This window comes from Tachysurus vachellii, chromosome 20 (genome assembly GCF_030014155.1).
Source record: "Tachysurus vachellii isolate PV-2020 chromosome 20, HZAU_Pvac_v1, whole genome shotgun sequence".
Classification (NCBI taxonomy): domain Eukaryota; kingdom Metazoa; phylum Chordata; class Actinopteri; order Siluriformes; family Bagridae; genus Tachysurus; species Tachysurus vachellii.
Window position 1 is genome coordinate 1012501 of NC_083479.1, and position 19054 is coordinate 1031554.

The 19054-nt window shown below is 38.5% G+C and overlaps 2 protein-coding genes across 2 annotated transcripts; one reads left to right on the forward strand and one right to left on the reverse strand.

Moving 5' to 3' along the window:
- Nucleotides 1-2973: 2973 nt before the first annotated feature.
- tlx3b (T cell leukemia homeobox 3b) lies at nt 2974-11512 on the forward strand. Its single transcript, XM_060895318.1, has 3 exons — nt 2974-3415; nt 6364-6604; nt 11308-11512. The coding sequence occupies exons 1-3, from the start codon at nt 2974-2976 to the stop codon at nt 11510-11512; spliced, it is 888 nt and encodes a 295-aa protein (XP_060751301.1).
- Nucleotides 11513-14533: 3021 nt separating this feature from the next.
- Nucleotides 14534-18974, reverse strand: npm1a (nucleophosmin 1a). Its single transcript, XM_060895317.1, has 11 exons — nt 18851-18974; nt 18002-18081; nt 17421-17540; nt 17240-17333; nt 16903-17003; nt 16771-16823; nt 16632-16689; nt 16478-16549; nt 16036-16161; nt 15243-15317; nt 14534-15131 (listed from the first exon to the last, which is right to left on the reverse strand). The coding sequence occupies exons 1-11, from the start codon at nt 18888-18890 to the stop codon at nt 15090-15092; spliced, it is 861 nt and encodes a 286-aa protein (XP_060751300.1). The 5' UTR covers nt 18891-18974; the 3' UTR covers nt 14534-15089.
- Between the last annotated feature and the right edge of the window lie 80 nt (nt 18975-19054).

Genomic DNA, 19054 nt, shown 5'->3' on the forward strand with positions numbered 1-19054 from the left:
GATCAATGAATCCAAGAAAAAACAGAAGTAAGTCTGGTGAAAGTTCAGTGTTTTGGTCTAACTGATGTTAGCCAATGCTAAATAAGCACAATAACCCCAATTTCATAAAATACACAAGAAATAAAAACTGTTTTCTTGTTAACTGTCCAGAAATTGACCTCAGTTTAATTCGATATTTGATCTTATTAAAATGTTTAAATTCAAAAGGCTATATTTTAAAAAATGAAATAAAAAATAACCCATAATAACACAGTAATAACACATAAAGGAGGGTTTGTTTACAGCAACGGAACAACTTTATATGGACTTTATAATGAATATGTGAGTGTTCACTCATCAATACTGTAGGGGTGCCTAAACTTTTTAAAATCCTGCAACCTGGTGACTTTTTTTTTTGTAGAATTGAAAAATTAAAATTCCTGATGTTTAATGAATAACTATGATGCTGAGATTTACATAAATAGTCACCAGTGCTTAATTAACTTAATAAAAATGTAAAGAAATAATGAAATAAGTGATATTTTGAGTGTAGTGTTATATTATCTGATGATTGGTTTATTATTGGTTATTAATTACATATCATTTATTTACTTTACTACTTTTAATAATTCATAATAATAAAATTCAATTAGGTCATAATCACAAGAATTGTTTGATCGGATGCACATCGTTTCATTGCTGTTTTGGTCGCATGAACTAATGACGTCATAGAAACGGATTGAAACAAATAAGCTGCTTATTTATTGGCTATAACAAATGTAGCCTATTTTTTTTATATTAAATTCTTAAGTAATTGTAAAACACCATTAAATTATGTACTCAGACCACCCCATCACCTCCACCAACAGCAACCGTTTTGCTTCTCGGTGGATGAAGGGACAGCTTTGTGCAGTTTAATCACCGCCTCGGTTACAGAAGAATGTAATTTGAGACACAGCCCAAGTTCTTGTTCAGACACACTAACAACCCTAACACCAAGTGACACTGGAATGAAGTGAACATCTTCAGACACTGGACTGAGGACCTCCTCTCTCTCTCTCTCTCTCTCTCTCTCTCTCTCTCTCTCTCTCTCTCTCTCTCTCTCTCTCTCTCTCTCTCTCTCCCAGGGGAAAGGAGCTTTTTAGCATCAGTAGCACTCGCTAATGGTCTATTAAAATATCAACTCCTTCACAGTTAACCGGATTTGCTTCTCCTCCGCAGCCCCCTGAAGCTAATCAAACGCAGCAGCTTTGAGCCGAAAAGAGCCCAAACTTAATCTGGTTTAAGCGCCGCTTTTACACGGGAGCACTTTGGCAGCAGATCGTGTGTCCCAGCGGCCACACACACACACACACACGCACACACACACACACACACACACACACACACTAAAATTGCGCCTTAATTGGATGTGACAAGTTTTTTGTGCTTCACTAATTGTTTCAATTAAGAGCCGTGTTAAAATCACTGTTTAATAAATGTACAGCGCATTCTCTCTGGGTGTAAAAATCATCTCGCTGGAAATTCTGACTGGCAAAATAATGATTTAAAAAAATTATGATCAAAGTCTTTTACGATTAGGAAAAGAAAAAAGTTTTGATTCTTCATTGTACTTATAGAATCAAACAATCAAAACGGTCAAAGTTCAATTTTATAGTTTAAACTGCAGAATACTTACATGTATAATTATAACAGTACTCTATATTTAAATAATATTTTGCTCTTCAGTGCGAATCAAATATTCCTTTCTAAAAACAAAAAGCAAATACATATCAAAGAAAATCTACAAAATTTGGTAAATAGAAATAACAATAGTGTACAAAAATATTTATCATGCTAAGATAAAAAAGAAAATAATTTATAAAATACAAGTTCAGTCAATCCACAGAATAACTAACCTTTAGTTCCTAATTAGCTCATATAATTTACTAATTAAAATATTTAAGCCGTGTTTTTTTTCCTGCATAGCCTATTTCTTTATTTTACTTAAGTATCTTGTGTTGTTTAGTGAGAATTCTAACTGTTAGATATATAATTTGTAATATTGTAAAAATGGTGCTGCTGCTGCTATTATTATTATTATTATTATTATTATTATTATTATTATTATTATTATTATTGAAATGATTTAGAGTTACATTATTAAAGTCGATTTGACAGCAGGATCAATAAATAAAGCATGAATCTGTTTTTCCCTTCATGCAGTAAATGATGGTGGAAAAGCCCAGGCTGCCCCGCGCTGATGCTGCTGGAGGCGATGTAAAGTCCGGATGGTTTTCTAATGACGCCGCTTTTAATACACACCGGCTCGAGTTTCTCATCCGACCGATCGATGCAGCTCACACACACGAAAACCATCAGATTAGCTCGTGCGAGACATCTCGCATTCATCTGATTAACCCTAAACGGTTTGAGAACACCAGTGCGTTTTGTTTTTTCGTTTCACATCCACACATACACACACGCGCGCATATTGTACACACGACCCAAGTCTATCACACGTTTCTGCAAGTTTCATAGACATGAAACAATAAAGTATTTCTAAAGCACTGAAATAAAATAACAATTATCCCTTTAAAAACACTTTAAAATGTCCGACAGACAATCAGCTACAAGAAGACAACGTGTAGGAAATCGGAAGGGGGGGTGGGGGGAATTCCACTCCGGACCAATCAGGGAGTGATGTCATAAAGCGTTCACCAATCAGTACAGAAAAAGACATTAGTGACCAATCAGAAAAAAGAGGAACAAAATGAATTAGGAGGAGCTAAAGAGCATCAGACAAACCTGGGACTGTGTGTGAAACCGGTCCAAGTCCTTCAGCCAAAAAAACTTTCCATGCTCGGATCGGCTCTGGCTCGTTCCCGGAATCTGCTGCATCCAAAAAAGAGAAGTTAACAGGAATTTAACACTCAGTATTCTTGACTATCAGTCATCTAAAAGTGGAATATAAGTTCCCAGAAGGGTATTCGCTCAGGTTTGTGGAAGGAGAGGATGGACCGAGCGTCAAGCTCCAGCCCCACGGGTCAGACATCTCAGCCTGGCCAACAAGAAACAATCAGCTTCGGCATCGATCAGATCCTCAGCGGTGGAGAGCCGGAGAGCCAAAAACAACGTCAACAACAACAACAACAGCAACAGCAGCAACAACAGCAACAGAACTCAACACAGAACAGTCCGGACAGCGCACACGGTCACCGGACGGCCAGTCCGAGTCCTTACCCTGCTCTCTCGGGAGCTTTTCACGGTCTGGCCACTTCTTATGATGAATCCGGTGCGTACGGGCCAAACTTTGCTCTGGCGCCCGGCGGTGTGATCAGAGTCCCGGCGCACAGACCTCTCACCGCCGCCGTGCCGCCCACTGTCCCCGCGCTCAGCGGCATCGGCTTCCCCTGGATGGAGAGCAGCCAACGCTTCGCCAAGGACCGCTTTGCAGGTACCACCACCACCATCATTCTTACCCTCACCATCCTCAACGTCATTCACAAGCACAGAACGGCAACTTCTTTTATGAAACACGCATCAATGCACCGAGTCCATCTGGAGATCATCTACAATCAGAATGTTAGTTATTTAAAACACATGAAATCACTCCTAATGTGTGTGTTTATCTGGTCTTAGCTGTTAAAAAATTACAGAATTATTATTCATTATTCAACACTGGGAACTTTTGCTTTGTCTAAGAAATAACGCAGGACGTTAGACTACTTTCTGTATGTCTGCTTTACTTTCTGACTAAATCCGTTTAGTTTCTCCTTTCCCTGTTTTTAAAAAACACACAGTAAGATATTTTTTTTAATTTATTCATTCATTTTTTACTGCAGAACACAAATTCTATAATATAATTCTATATTATATATTATATAATTTTATATAGAAAATAAACACTTTGAATATTCAAGATGGAATTCTGAATATCCTCAAATGTATAATTTATTAATCTAGACATTCAGAATGTATTTTTCAAATCCATGAAAGAAAGGTTAAAGTTGCATTTTAATTATCATTGTTACGGTATACAATATAGGGACAATATAGGGATCTGTTACTGTTTGTATTTTAAATATATTTTAAAACATTTGAAAGGAAGCAAAAGGCAGCAAGGAAATTACTGAGCTATTTGGAGGTCTGTTCGTCTGTTTTATGAGCACAGCCTTCATGCATTATGATGAGGCCGGATTCAGGAGTTATGGGACATCAGGCTTCGAGCAAGTCAATTTCTCTTGTATATATAAAGAAATAAAATGTACCGAGATTATATTCATTCAATGTAACATTTTTAGGAGATAAAATATGTCTGCTACAGGGAGAAACAACACTGGAGTTTCTCTGAGATGATGTCATATAATAATTATTATACACAATATGGACATAATATAAACCTAGTTAATAATTAATGGTGCTGTATATTTTTCTGGAGTTTATTTTTCTAACTTTTTTTTTCCGGGAGATTTACATCTCAACACAGTTTTTTTTGCTTATGCTCCAAATTACACAAAACACTGCAGTGACAGCAGTGAAGTCTTAATAATCCCCATGAGTATTAAAAATTACTTCAAAAAAATCTGAAGTATTAATATTTATGATGTACGGAATCGTTAATTTATGCAAAACAACAACAGCAACAAATTCACAATCAGCATTAAGCTCCAATATTCGCGTCCATTAAGAGCAGCTGGTTCACATTTAGCGCAAATTCATAAATACATAATGCCATGTGTGTGTGTGTGTGTGTGTGTGTGTGTGTGTGTGTGTGTGTGTGTGCCGCGCTGAAACCGCGCCATATATCGCGCAGATTGATTTTTTAAAGAGAAGCAAATGGATAAAGAAATAAAAAACGCTGTCATGTTTTAGAGTTCAGCTCCGGTTTAAACGCGCGCGCGAGGCCTTCACCGGTGTCTCTTATACATTCATCACCAAACAGCTTTATGGAACAAAAAAAAAAGGGCTTTATAAAAGACGTATCAATATTTCAGCAGGGTTATTTATGGAGGCCCCACAGGCCTGAATCAGGTTCTCTCACTTTAAAGAACAGACACACACACGCACACACACACACACACACACACACACACACACACACACACAGAGAGAGAGAGAGAGAGAGAGAGAGAGAGAGAGAGAGAGAGAGAGAGAGAGAGAGAGAGAGAGACGAAGAAGGCAACATTTTGGTGCAATATTGCGTAGTTTTGTTGCTTGTCTAGAAATTATACATTTAATAAATTTAGTTGTAGCTTTTGTGCATTTTATGTTAGAAAAACCCAAACCAAAGAATCTTCCAGCGTGCAGCATTTATTCAGTAATAATTATTTACTTCATAAACGACTATAAATACTTTTCCGTAAATCAGAACGATTTCCACAAACTAAATAAGACTTATTCTTAATAAATTAGGTGATTTGTTTATGTGTATATAACTTTTTTCCACATTGCTATCCTGTAGACAACTTAAATCAAGCCTCGGTATATTTTATTCCCTTTCACATTGAACAGCTGCAAACATTCCACTTTTAAAACACTAGGGAGAAGTTGAGTGAAAACGAGTAATAAATTATTAACAACAATTTCCTCTATACAATCACCCCCCCCCCACACACACGTTCTTTTGTAGAATAAATGTAAACAGATTTCAAAGTGATAATAAGGGAAAGTGACAGATGATTTGATACAACGCGACTTCGATATCGAACTCAGTGAATATGGTTTTGCAAAAAAAGAAAACGTAGGTTTGTTTGTTTTTTTTTTACTTTATTTTAATTTTGTAGATGTGTGTTTATATACTCTCACACTTGCCGTAGGATTGGGGACTTCTTCACACACCTCAAGTAAAAAATAATGATATTTTATATATATATAATATTTGTAAATAAATGTACAAAAAACACATTTACAAAAAATATGTGATTTTTTTTTTTGAGCATTGTGATCAGAGATGAAAAACGCGTGAAGGTCCATGGCATTGTGTTATGCAGCGAAATTGCACGTGTGTGTGATCATATGTGAAAAATACAACATGACCTACATATGAAAAAAAAAATAGAGTTGAAAATAAATGAACAGCGTGAATATAAAACAAAACCATAAACCGAGTGAAACATAAAACCCGTAAATGACGTTACAAACACAACATGTTAAGTGTTTAAAGACTGCACTCACGTTTCTGTAAGAGGAACCAATCTAGCTCATCCACCTCGTTTAAAAAGTGAATTTCATGTCTTTAATAATTACAATAAAGCAAGTGTTTTTTGTTAATAATAATAAAAAAAATACATAAAAAATAACTTTCCTGCATACACAAATAGATTTTATTAAGTTGTATTATCTTTATTCCAAGGTGATTTAAGACTTCCGGTTTGGATAAACTTCTCCTTCCCTGTCCCTCAGCTGCCCTGACGCCTTTCACCGTGGTTGCACGGCGGATCGGTCACCCGTACCAGAACCGGACGCCGCCCAAGAGGAAGAAGCCGCGCACGTCGTTCTCGCGCGCGCAGATCTGCGAGCTGGAGAAGCGCTTCCACCGGCAGAAATACCTGGCGAGCGCAGAGCGCGCGGCTTTAGCCAAGACCCTCAAGATGACCGACGCGCAGGTTAAAACGTGGTTCCAGAACCGGAGGACAAAATGGAGGTGAGAGAGAGAGAGAGAGAGAGAGAGAGAGAGAGAGAGAGAGAGAGAGAGAGAGAGAGATTTGCAGACATGGCGGAAATAGGTTTGGCAAATAGACCACATAATATAAAAAAACTATATAATCTCACATTTCTTTTATTAAGTTTAAAGTTTAGAGTGAGTTTACCTGTGTATGAATATATGTATTAAAAACTCCATTAATCTCAAGTGAAAAAAGTTAGAGCTGAATTTTTAAACCGCAGTCCCACAAGTTCACCCGTTTCTACCAGGAGTCTTAAATCCCATATTACTCTTCTATTTAACTACAAAAGCACAGCCATTAACTTACATCTATATGAAGTATACATGTAATGATTATATTAACTTCATTAATAATTAAAATGGACAATCACGTGACCTGCAGCAGCTTGTGGAGTGAGAGGAAAAAATTGTTGTAGCACAATGATTTTTCTCCACATGTTCCTTCTGTTCTGTCTAAAAATATGTTTTATAATAAGCGGTTAAAAATGATTAAGTGTCATTGTTAGTCTTCATATCCACACTATGAGAAAAAAAGGACCATAGTGTGCGTTTCTAGTGAGGATAAGCATCAGAACTACATCTTCTCTACCTTTAATGTGTATCATGTGAATGTAGTGAAACTTTAAAGATGATTTAAGTTACACAACTAGAGGTTAAGGACCATTCCTCTCCATTTAATTAGCTCTAGAGTAATATTTAGAGTAACTCCACGCTCCGCTATGCTACACTACACTAAAGGATACACACTAAATGTGAACTTTTAACAGGGAAACGTGTATTTAGAGAAAGAAACTTTTTTTTTCATTTATTTAGCTGTAAATGAGATCACATCTAAAGTGAAGTCTGTTATGTTTTCATATTATTTTGCTTGTGACATTTTTACAGTTACTATGCAGAAAATAATCAAACAACTACAGAGTGCAAAAACACTTTAGTTTCCTAAAAAAAAAAAACAGATTAGGATTAATGATAAAATTATTCACTGACTGATACATGATCCTGCTGTAGATGTTTAAAACAGACTCATAAAATGCTTATAGCTGATAGATTGTCATCATACACGGAGTGAACGGTGGGTCTTACGCAGCTTCCGAACAAAGTAAAAAAATATTAAGCAAAGAATTTACGCTGTACTGCATTGTTTTTTTTTGTTTGTTTGTTTTTTTAATCAAATTGAATCCTATCGTATCGAATTGACTCATATCATAACAAATTGACTCACATCCTATCATACAAATCGACTCATATCGTATCACAACGAATCGACTCATATCGTATTATATCGAATCCTAGCAGATTCAGTGGTGATGTTAAATATAAAAGTGTCACTTTATGAAATCGTATCATATCATACCAGATACAACGATATCATCAAATTTCAAATCAATGAATTGTTTTAATCTAAATCAAATCAAAAGTGTATCGTATTGTGTCATAGCGAATTATATACAATATCTCCATATTATTTCATCAACCCTCTATTGTAGCATGAATAAGTAGGAGGTTAACGCAGTCAGCTGTTGCTTAACCGGCTGGCAAAACATCAGCACAGATCCACATCTGGCCCAGGTGCTGATTACGACATGACGGAAAACACAATCCAGCGAACACGACAGGCCGTGATGAATCGGGCAGAGTTTCAGCATGGCGACTCTTTAAATGACATTAACTTCCTCACGAGCTGCAGTTATTTTTTACGACTTAATTTGCAGAGTATATATATTTAATGCGCACCCTGTTGTTTCCACCCGTCTTGCATTTATTCTAATCTTTAATCATGAGCTTTAAAGCAAAAAGGCATGAGGCTCATTTAAAAGACTTTATTCTGCAGAATCAGCAACTGGAAAGTTGAACGTTTTACGCAGTGCCACAATGAGACAGCAACAAGGGTTCGAGGAAAAAAACCATCACATAGCATAGAGGAACATCACACACACACACACACACACACACACACACACACACACACACACACACACACACATAAAACACACACACGTCACGTCTAGCACGTGTGATCAGCAGAGTAATAGCAGAGCAAGGTTACTGCATTCACACACACGTGACGTCGTGCGACTCATGTGATAAAATGAACCTACATGACCTGCATGTCAACAAACAAACAAACAGACACATAAATAGCACCAGTCTTACCTGTGAAATAGGAAATAATAAAACAAACAAATAAAAAAAAATAATGATAATAAAAGTGGAAAAATGCAACCACGTGACCTACATGTGAAAAAATGTATAATACACAATTACAGAAATATGTGAATAAATGTAAAAACCTGCTCTGTTTGTGAAAAACTAACGTGAAAACAAAATGAATGAATGAAGGAATGAAAAACGTGCACTACTTGTGCACAATGTGCATGTCTTTAAATACCACGAGCTAAAATTTCACACTTGACTCTTCTGTCACGTGAGTGTGTGTGTGTGTGTGTGTGTGTGTGTGTGTGTGTGTGTGTACACGAGGTATTACCTTTACTTGGATTGTAAATTTTAATTAATCGTCAAGTCAGAAATCTAATCAGGAGTCAGTTGAAACGTGAGTCTCTGACTGTAATGTGTGATAATTACTGTTAAGTGTCAGAGGGAAATGAACTGAGGAGAGACGAGCAGAAGTGCAGTGATTACATGACCACCAGGTAGATATACACTACACACTGAGCCAGAGCACACAACACAAACACACAACACCATAACGCAATAAAACAGACACACAACACAAACACACAACACAACAGCACCATAAAACAACACAATCACACAACAACACAGACACACAATAACACAACACAGACAGACAACACAACACAACAACAACAACAAAAAACACGAGACAACAAAGCACAACAACACAAACACACAACACTAACACACAACAACACCATAACACCACAACACAGACACACAACAACAAACACAGCAAGACAACACAACACAAACACACAACATAACAACACAGACACACAACACAACAGACACACAACCCAACAACACCATAACACAACAGAAACACACAACACAAACACACAACACAACAACACCATAACACAACACAAACACACACAACACAACAACACCATAACCCAATAACACAGACACACAACACAACAATACCATAACACAACACAGACACACAATAACACAACACAGAGAGACAACACAACAAAAAAACACGAGACAACACAGCACAACACAAACACACAACACAACAACACCATAACACCACAACACAGACACACAACAAAAAACACAGCAAGACAACACAAACACACAACATACAACACAACACAAACACACAACACTACCATAACACTAACCCGACACTAAGGCAGCAGTAACGCCGCCCTGCAGGACCCGGTGTGGAGGAGGAGAAGATTTAGAGCAGGTTTAATTGAATTGAACAGGAGTGTAAATAAAACAGCCCCAGAGACAAACCAGGACGTTTGCAGCCATGTTGTCTTCATTACCTCTGAATAGCAATAAAACACGCTAACGTTCCACAAGCTCCACAACTCTTTAGAAATGATTTATTCGCAGATATTTTTGTGTCTTACACTAACCATGCATGCGGCCCTTGATTTATTTAGCAAACGTCTGTGATTTCTGTGCAGAATGCCTTCTTAATGTTGAGAAAAACAGAAAAAATATACAAAGCAGCTCCGTTTCCCACGGCTAGTGCAGAGCACACACTCCGAAATAAATACGTCCAGTCTGGAGATGGACCACAATGTTAGAGAAAACTATTTTTATTTTTTTTCATTTTCATATTCATTTATATACATGAATAAGCACTATATAAACAAGTAGTCGTGCACATAAATATGGCATACAGTCGATATTTAATATTATAAAATAATACATAAATACATCACACTGTAGCTGAGTGTAGAGTGTATCGATATATACAGTAAATACCTCAGTGTCCTGTTACACACAGAAAATGTGGCATTTTGAGGTCCTGGTATTTATTTGTGTTTTAGAGCTTATTTAGAAAAAGATTATTGATACTTATTAGATATTGATCTAACTTTATTGCACATTTTGTATATGAAATAGCAAAGATATGAAAATTTAGAGGTTTGAATAAAACCCTCTCATCCCAAACATTATATCCTTCTTAATCAATCAATCAATCAATCAATCAATCAATCAATCAATCAATCATTAAACATTCCTTTTTGAGAATGTTTCCTTCAACCTTTTTCGTTCTGAAAGGGGATTTATTTAAATCCATCCACCGTTATTCATACAGCCAATTTAAAGACAAGACATGAAACTGAAAGTCCAGGATTCCCAGTCAGCATGAACACAACAGTCGACACGACAGAGCTGGGATAACTGGGACAATAAATAATATACCTTTTTTATTCTTATTATGGTTTTTAAAATAAAACCATAATAAGGTTTTCTTCTTCTAGTTGCAGAAGATTCTGCTAATTTGAAGCGTTTATTTCTAGAAAAGAAGCAGAAGAATTAGAAACTGTAAGTCTTGGAATTAGTGAAGAAGACAGTGTTTATATATTAATCTGAGATTCAGTTTATTGTCTGTTTTATTTTATAATGTGAAATGAATCTGATGTTAGTTTAGATTGTGTCTTGTGCTAAGCTGTGGAGTCCAGATCTCTGACACTGTCCCTCTGTGTGCATGTGTGTGTGTGTGTGTGTATCAGACGGCAGACAGCGGAGGAGCGCGAGGCCGAGCGACAGCAGGCCAACCGTCTGATGATGCAACTTCAGCACGACGCCTTTCACAAGTCTCTGAGTGAGCCGCTGCCGGCCGACCCGCTGTGCATGCACAACTCGTCCCTTTTCGCCCTGCACAACCTGCAGCCTTGGGCCAGCGAAGAGGGTGCCAAGCTTACCGCGTTGGCGTGAGAGCCTCAGTACAAACAGTACAAACGTATTACTTCACCACCACCACCCCAATCACCCCATCAACCTCCCCGACCCCAGCGCCTCACTCCCTAATCACCATGCAGCTGCATCTCAAAGAACGACGGGACGTTTTCTGTACAGAAACAAAAACAACACCTCCAGAGCAGAGGACGAGCTCCACAACGAACACACAGACACACGCAGAGCTGCTACAGTGAGAGACTCAGCATCTTTATCTATCTATCTATCACTCTTTCCGTCTCTCTCTCACTCTCTTACTCTCTCTCCATCATCTCATCATGCGGAGGGAACGCCACAGAGACACATAACCGAGGATAAATTATTCAGAACATGACCTCCCATGGCCTGTACAATGGGCAATTTAAACATAAAGCTAACAAGAACACTCACTCACACACACACACACACACACACACACACACACACACACACACGCACGCACAAAAGCCTGAGAGAAAATCAGCACTGCTTACATCTTAGTAAGGGTCAAGGGCTATTCTGCTGTTTCATCTTCAGTTTCTAACAGCTGAAGAAAGTGCACCGTGATTTTGCCGCACAAAGTTAACGTTTAATCAACCAATCACCTTCTTGTATTTGTATGACATCACCAAACTAGATCAGATGTGAGCAGGATTCTAGCTGAAGTTAAAAAAGATCTCTTCAGCGTCTAGTTTCCTGTCAGTTGGCCGATTAAGGATCACAAAACAGACACGAACGGATGCTTTATTTTATCGTATTACATAGTTATAATACAAATAATAGAGTGAGAATATAAATCTATCAAGCTCTTTTAAAAAAAAGTCTTTATATACTTTATATACTTATACTGTATTTCACAGCGAACACGGCAAAGCAATATAATAACTTGGAGGTTTGCTAGTTTGCTAACAGTCACAGAGCCTGGTCTTAATCACACAAAATCCTTGTTATATTTATACAAGTAGATATATTTTATTACTATATACTAGTTAGCGTAGTATTTACATAATATCTCCTGGTTTTACACACTGCACACGTTTACTGATTTATACGCAATCTAAAAATAGCCGAATGTTAGCTCTCTTGCTAGCAATCATGGCTCCCGGTTTTAGTTACATCACATGACATCATGCAGCAGGTGCTAGGTGAGATATTAGAGTTTTCCTAATGTTAGATGGCTTCCTGGTGCTTAGCTTCAAATAGCTAGTACTACAGAGGCAAAGTTAGCATTAGGAGAAGCGTATCTGGCTGCTATGGCAATTATTTTAAGGCTGAAGGATAGAGAATTAGCAAATGGAAGAAAAAGCAGGATTATTAATATATTTTATAGAAATATCAGCATGTAATATATATATAGCTTTAGGTACAGGTGCCTTGATGCTTGCTATCTGGTAAATATTTGTGCAGCACGATTGCAAAACGATTATATTTTGGAATCAATCCAGAATTTTGTGCTAGACAGTTAAAAAAAAAGTCAAAGTGGTGGTGTCATAGGATCAAGTTTGCGAGCAGTTGATCAAACCCTAACGTCGTGACACGACAAAATCTCGACGTGCGTCAGTGTTGAAGCTCATCTCATTTTTGTTTCGTTTTTTCTTTTTAATCATAAGGCACTATTTCCGAAAAAGATGAAGGAATTGTGAGACTCTTATGAGAAACTGTCTGTACAGTGCTGAGGCTGTGCCATCAAGAGATAAGTTATATATCAGTGGTGAATAAAATGTTTAAGATGTTTCTAAAACACTCTCAATGCATCCTTATGAGGTGTATTATACATTGTATTGTAATTCATATGTAAATAGCTGAAAATGTAATTAAAACCTCCTTTTTTCTTTGGCTTCTAACTTTTTTGTGTCATTGTCACTTCTCCACTCTGAGATGGTGAGATGAGAATTGAGCTTTAACTGGACACTGATATGCATGCCGCAGCACTGAAGCACTTAGGACCTCGCACAGATAAACGCTGGCTCCTGAGGGAGAGTAAACAACACGGCCGCCGATTTCCCACCCGAGTGCTGACTCTCAGGAATTGACCCGAGAGAGAGAGAGAGAGAGAGTGAGAGTGATTGTGGGGGCAAATGGAGCACTGTCCATTATAAAGCGATTTACCATTAACATTAAAATCATGCATAGGTGAGTCTATCGTTCCATCGTAAAGCTCTTTAGACATTTAACAGCTAACAGCCGCCATTAATAATCACTCAGAGACCTTGCTAATACACACAGGAAGGCCTCTGACCTCCCCAGGCCCTCCTGTAGACCCCCGGGACAATGACATCATTCAGAGAAAGTGAAACGTACAATATGACCCAGTAAGCAGCGGTGTTTTGGCTCCACCTAGTGGCTGAGGCGAGTAAACGCATAACAGCTAAGCGTTAGCTCATCGTCCCACATACTTTATATTCAGGATGTGGCTTTTATGACTTAACAGTAACACAGTACATTAGTATAGTTGCCTTCGCTGTCCTCTTATTTATTATTCTGAGGTAAAATGAATTGTTACTCCAGGCAGTTTTTTGCCGTCACATGATTGGCTGGTTAGATAAACGCGGGAATGTTCAGGTGTTCCTAATAAATTGACTTTTTAAGGATTAAAACCAGCTAGCAAGTCAGCTAATCGTACACTTGGAAAAAATCATGCAAAACTTATGGCGTAGTTGCAGCATAACTAAATCTATTAGCCAAGAAATCTAACTAATATGTAAACCATCAAACTAATTTCATAAGATAGCTAACAGAAGGCTAGGCATTATAGAATTACATTTACTGAACTACTGACCATCATTAAAATAAAGCCTAAGAATTAGAAATGGTTATCCAGGTGAAGTTAGTTAGCAGCAGGCTAAAAACCTCAGCATTCAGTCTTTGCTTTGTTATTTTAAACGTGTAGCATCTTATCTTGACTATAAAAGATATTTCCTCTAAACACTAAATAAAAACTCCACTTGTGCTTTTTCGTGAAAGTGGTTTAAAAAGCAGTCCCAAGTCAACATACTGCAACAAAAGACAGAAATTTCAGCATTTCTTCCAAAAAAAAGCTTTATTTGTGTGCAGTAAAATTGGTTTCTTTGCAAAAGCACAAGACAAGTTTCAGTCATTTAGTTTCCTGAACTCAGGGGGGAGAGAAGGCTTTTTCCTCAGAGTTAAACATACAACCTGCGCTACTTTAGAGTACATTAGTAAATCTTCATACTCTTCCTCTTACACGGTGTAGAAATGTTCAGAAATGATGTCCCTTAGCTGCAACCATGATAAAATGTACAGATCAAAAGCACTCGTGTCCTTCCAGAGGAGAGAAAAATCTAGCTGGAGTTTCTGAACATAACTGAAACCTTGATTTAAAAAAAAAAAAACAAAAAAAACCAGACGTCTTCTGAAGCTCCTCCTGGAGAGGTGGAACGGTTGTGTCTCGGCGGCAGGTCCGGATCAGGATAAACAAGCAAGACGGGCGGAATAAAGTGACTATTAAATGAAATTTTAAAAGGAATGGCACGGATATCATGCAGAAAGACTCAGGAGGGTGAAATAAAAAAAAAGAAAAACAATCAAGACATAATTTAACCGTGTAAAATGTTGATTAGTTTTTTGTCTGTCTCCACTGCCACAGCTCGCTAATCACCTGTGAAGGGAGGCAAATACTTTAAATTAATGTATAATAGATTAATATTGATTTAAAAAGGTGTTTGTTTTAATGGTTACATGTTAAAAGGTGGTGAAATGCAGTAAATACCTTTGGATCAGTTACTTTGAAGCCGTTCTTGACATAGTTTTCGAACTTGGCCTCAAGTTTGGGCAGCGTCACACCCTGCAAACACAGACCGTAGTGTTCAATCTCACACACGCGTCTTCCGTACTTAAGCCCCACCCCTTCTGTAGACATCTAAAGTTTAATGGTGATCCGTGCAACATTTCCTATGTAGTCTCATCTCACTGAGTCATCACGTCGACTGCTGACTCCATTAATTACTGCCGCAATTAGTTATCTGTGGAGGCCATTACTACTACAAGCATTAACAATTAGCTTTAATTACTGTGTCGTTTGTCCATCTGTCAGCTAACTGACTTCCACACCTGAAGTGAAGAATCTTACGTTTCTGTGGTAGAGTTTACAGAACACGCTTTTTTCTTCCAAGCACTTGGGATGTTAGAATTTAGATTAATACGCCTCAAAGATATTTTATTATATGCTCAACGCAAGCTGCAGGATTTCCAAAACTTAACAAAAAAAAAAAAAAGCTAGATTCCGGTCTTCGGCACTCGCTGTGAAACTGGGGATGATGTATGAATCTGAATTCCTAATCAGACACAGCTGAAGTTCATTTACAGTTAAAACGCCGCCTGGTGAGCGCAGGCACAGGAAACTCTTAGTAAGTTTTTTAATCATATAAACAGCGATAAAATACATGGAAATGGGGAAAAAAAAACATTACTTTTTTTGCTGACTGCACACAAAGTGTCTCTGGTTCAGTTCATTTTAACTGCATTTCTTTGTTCATCACATGCTTGTGAACGTTAAAACACACCTTTTCCACGCTAGCCGTCATCTTGGCCTTGATCTCAGGGACGCTAAGAGGTGCTTGTGGAGATTTGGGTGTTTTGGGGGTCCGTGGTTTCTTCTCATTCTTCTTTCCGGTGTCTGGTGTTTTGGGCTGTTTAAAAACAAACAAAAACAAAAAAAAAAAAAACACCTGAATAAGAAAACCGTCACAAATCCCTTTTAATAAGCCGCTGTTATAGCAACGGTACACTCATACATTGATGTCAGAGCAAATAAAACAACATTACCCACAGACTATGATCATTGATACAGCTGCACAGCCAAAAGTCCAGGAGGCAGAGCTACATTTGATTTGACTCCAGTCAGAAACACTGAGGTCTGGCTCCACCTCCATGGACTTTGTGCTCTACAGCCAGGATACAGTAACTTCAGGCTCTCTGAGCATACTGGGAGAACTGGACACACACCTGTTTGGCCGCTGGTGTGTTGGATTTGCCGTTCTGAGCAGGAGTCTGTGGTTTGGCTGCTGGCTTTTTGGCCTGAGACAGAAACTCCGATTTTAATTTCATGTTCACATTTAAACTATGCTGGCAAAAAGGCACAGGAACCTTCAACGCTCACCTTCACAGGCGTTTCCTCTTCACTCTCTTCCTCCTCCTCATCATCTTCATCCTCATCCCTGAAAGAAAAGATCCAGATATTTTGCAACACCAACACACAGCAAACAAGTTCATAACCCGTGCAACTAAAGAACACTCACTCTTCATCGTCATCATCTTCCTCATCATCATCATCCTCCATCTTCATTTTTTTCTATAGGCAGCAAAAAAAAAAACCATTAGATTGAACAACAAGATGCAGACTGAACCCAGTGATTAGTGAACAAACTCACTGATGGCTTCGTAATACTCTGTGCTCCTCTCTTCACAGCTGTTCTGATATCCTCCTCCTCCTCATCATCTTCTTCATCAAAAGACTGATCTCCGCCCATCACTACAACAAAAGCAGCATTTCAATCTCTTTCTCCAGGCGTTAACCAGGTGGAACAAACTTGGAGATCTGCTATTTTTATTTTAAAGAGCAAATCTGTGAGACGTGAAGGTTGGCAGGTGCGTAGAAACGTCAAACACGGTTAAAGCAGTAAGCGGTTTAACTGACGTGAGGAGAAAATTCAAGGTTGATTTGACTCAAACTCTCTCCAATAAACATGATCGGCACGTGTCACTTACTGATGAGGTGCTGGCCGCTGATATGAACCGGTCCAGAACCGGTACGCAGGCGGAAAACAACAGGTGGACTGACCTCGAAGCCACCCAGACAAACCTGAAACAAGATCATTTCAGGCAAATTCAGCATTTTTTTGTTGTTAGAATTTAAGCTCAGCAGAGACCAGCGGTCTGAAACACTCACGCTCGGCATGGTGGACGGCTTCAGCGTGGCAAGCACGGCTTTAACCTTCTGACCCTCGGAGTCCTGGCCCTCGACCTCCACAACGTTCAGCTCGTCTTTGGTGGCTGGATCGACGCACGCCTAAAGGGGTAAACTTCAGCTTAAACTTTTAAAGACCGGATTCAATTTCCAGGCTACGGTTTAACTCTGAATTCTGATGAACAAAAACTCATTCGTGGTTAACTGGAACTCCAAAGTGCACGAGCGAAACAGGACGAGAAACAGGTTCAACTTTGGAGCAAAGATTTAGGGGAGACTTTTTACTAAACGCCCTAAGAATAAAAACATGTCAGTACCGTCATGTTAATCGATCTGACAACACACAGCAGATATTTACTACCTATACAACACTTATGTACAATAAATAAGCAGATATCTGAGCAGGTGTTCTGTCTGAAGTGTGTTTTATTTCTGCAGACATCAAGTATAGAGAAGTTTGTTAATTATTTCCCTGTAAAACATCATGATAGAGAAGGCTGTGTGTGTGTGTGTGGAGATGAAGTGATGGTAAACAAACAGCCCCACGAGCTCAATGCACGCACCATGCGGACGGATAGCTGATGCTCGAAGTCGTCATCCTCGGGGTTAAAGGTCACTTCCTTTCCTTGCTTCAGCTCGCATCCTGCGAAATATTTAAAAACAAACATGTCAGGAGGTTTCACTGATCAGACCGAAGAGTCCAGCGAACATAAAGGGAGTAAAAAAAAATAAATGAATAAATCTCTTCAAACGTGCGCCTGCTAGTTTGTGCCTCCACGTGCTACAGATGCGAGGGCGCGCGCGTGTGCACGTGTTAGCACGTGCGCCTTCTCGCAACGAAAATATAATCTGACGGAATTTACGGACTCGTTTGTCTCTTAAACGTTTCATCAAAATTACGTCCGTGACTTAAAACAGAGTATAAAACAAACAAAAAAAAAGTGAGTCAAGGCTTCAATCGGAACACATTCTGCGTCACAAGCACAAGTATCTTAGTATTAATATCACTATTATTAAATCCAAACAAGGCAAAAATACCCCTAATAAACTTAGTAACGTTAATAAATTGACGATGCGCACAAAAGATCTAATGATTTCTGCTGTAAACGGGTTTAAAGGCCGCCGGCGCCATTTTGGAAAATGGCGTCACACGTGTGCGCGAGCGCAAACAGCCATGTGTCTAAAAACGAGATAATTAAAGGCCCCTGGAGCTAAAAAGGCGTTTATAAGCATCATATTTATCTATATAACGTCTGATTAAATACTCAATAGGCCAAGTGACGATGATGATGATGATACTAGGATCCTGCGCAAGCTAACGGTTTTCTAAGCAATTAAAAAATAATAATCCTAATTTCAACATAAGACTGCTGATCTGTGGTGTAAAAAAAATAACTAAGTGAGATATGTACCATAAAGGAAGGTCTGAGGTCCCATCTGTTCGGCGTCCATCTCTGTGTAAAAAAACCGGTGTAGTGAAACCTTTACGGTGCACGGCGAGGGTCGTGCAGGGCGCACGCGCTCACTTATGGGCGTTCCAAAGCATTGTCCAATGAGAGTGCAGTGACGTCGAAAAGGAGGTGGGGCCACTGGAGAAAGAAGTGGGTTGGTTCAGG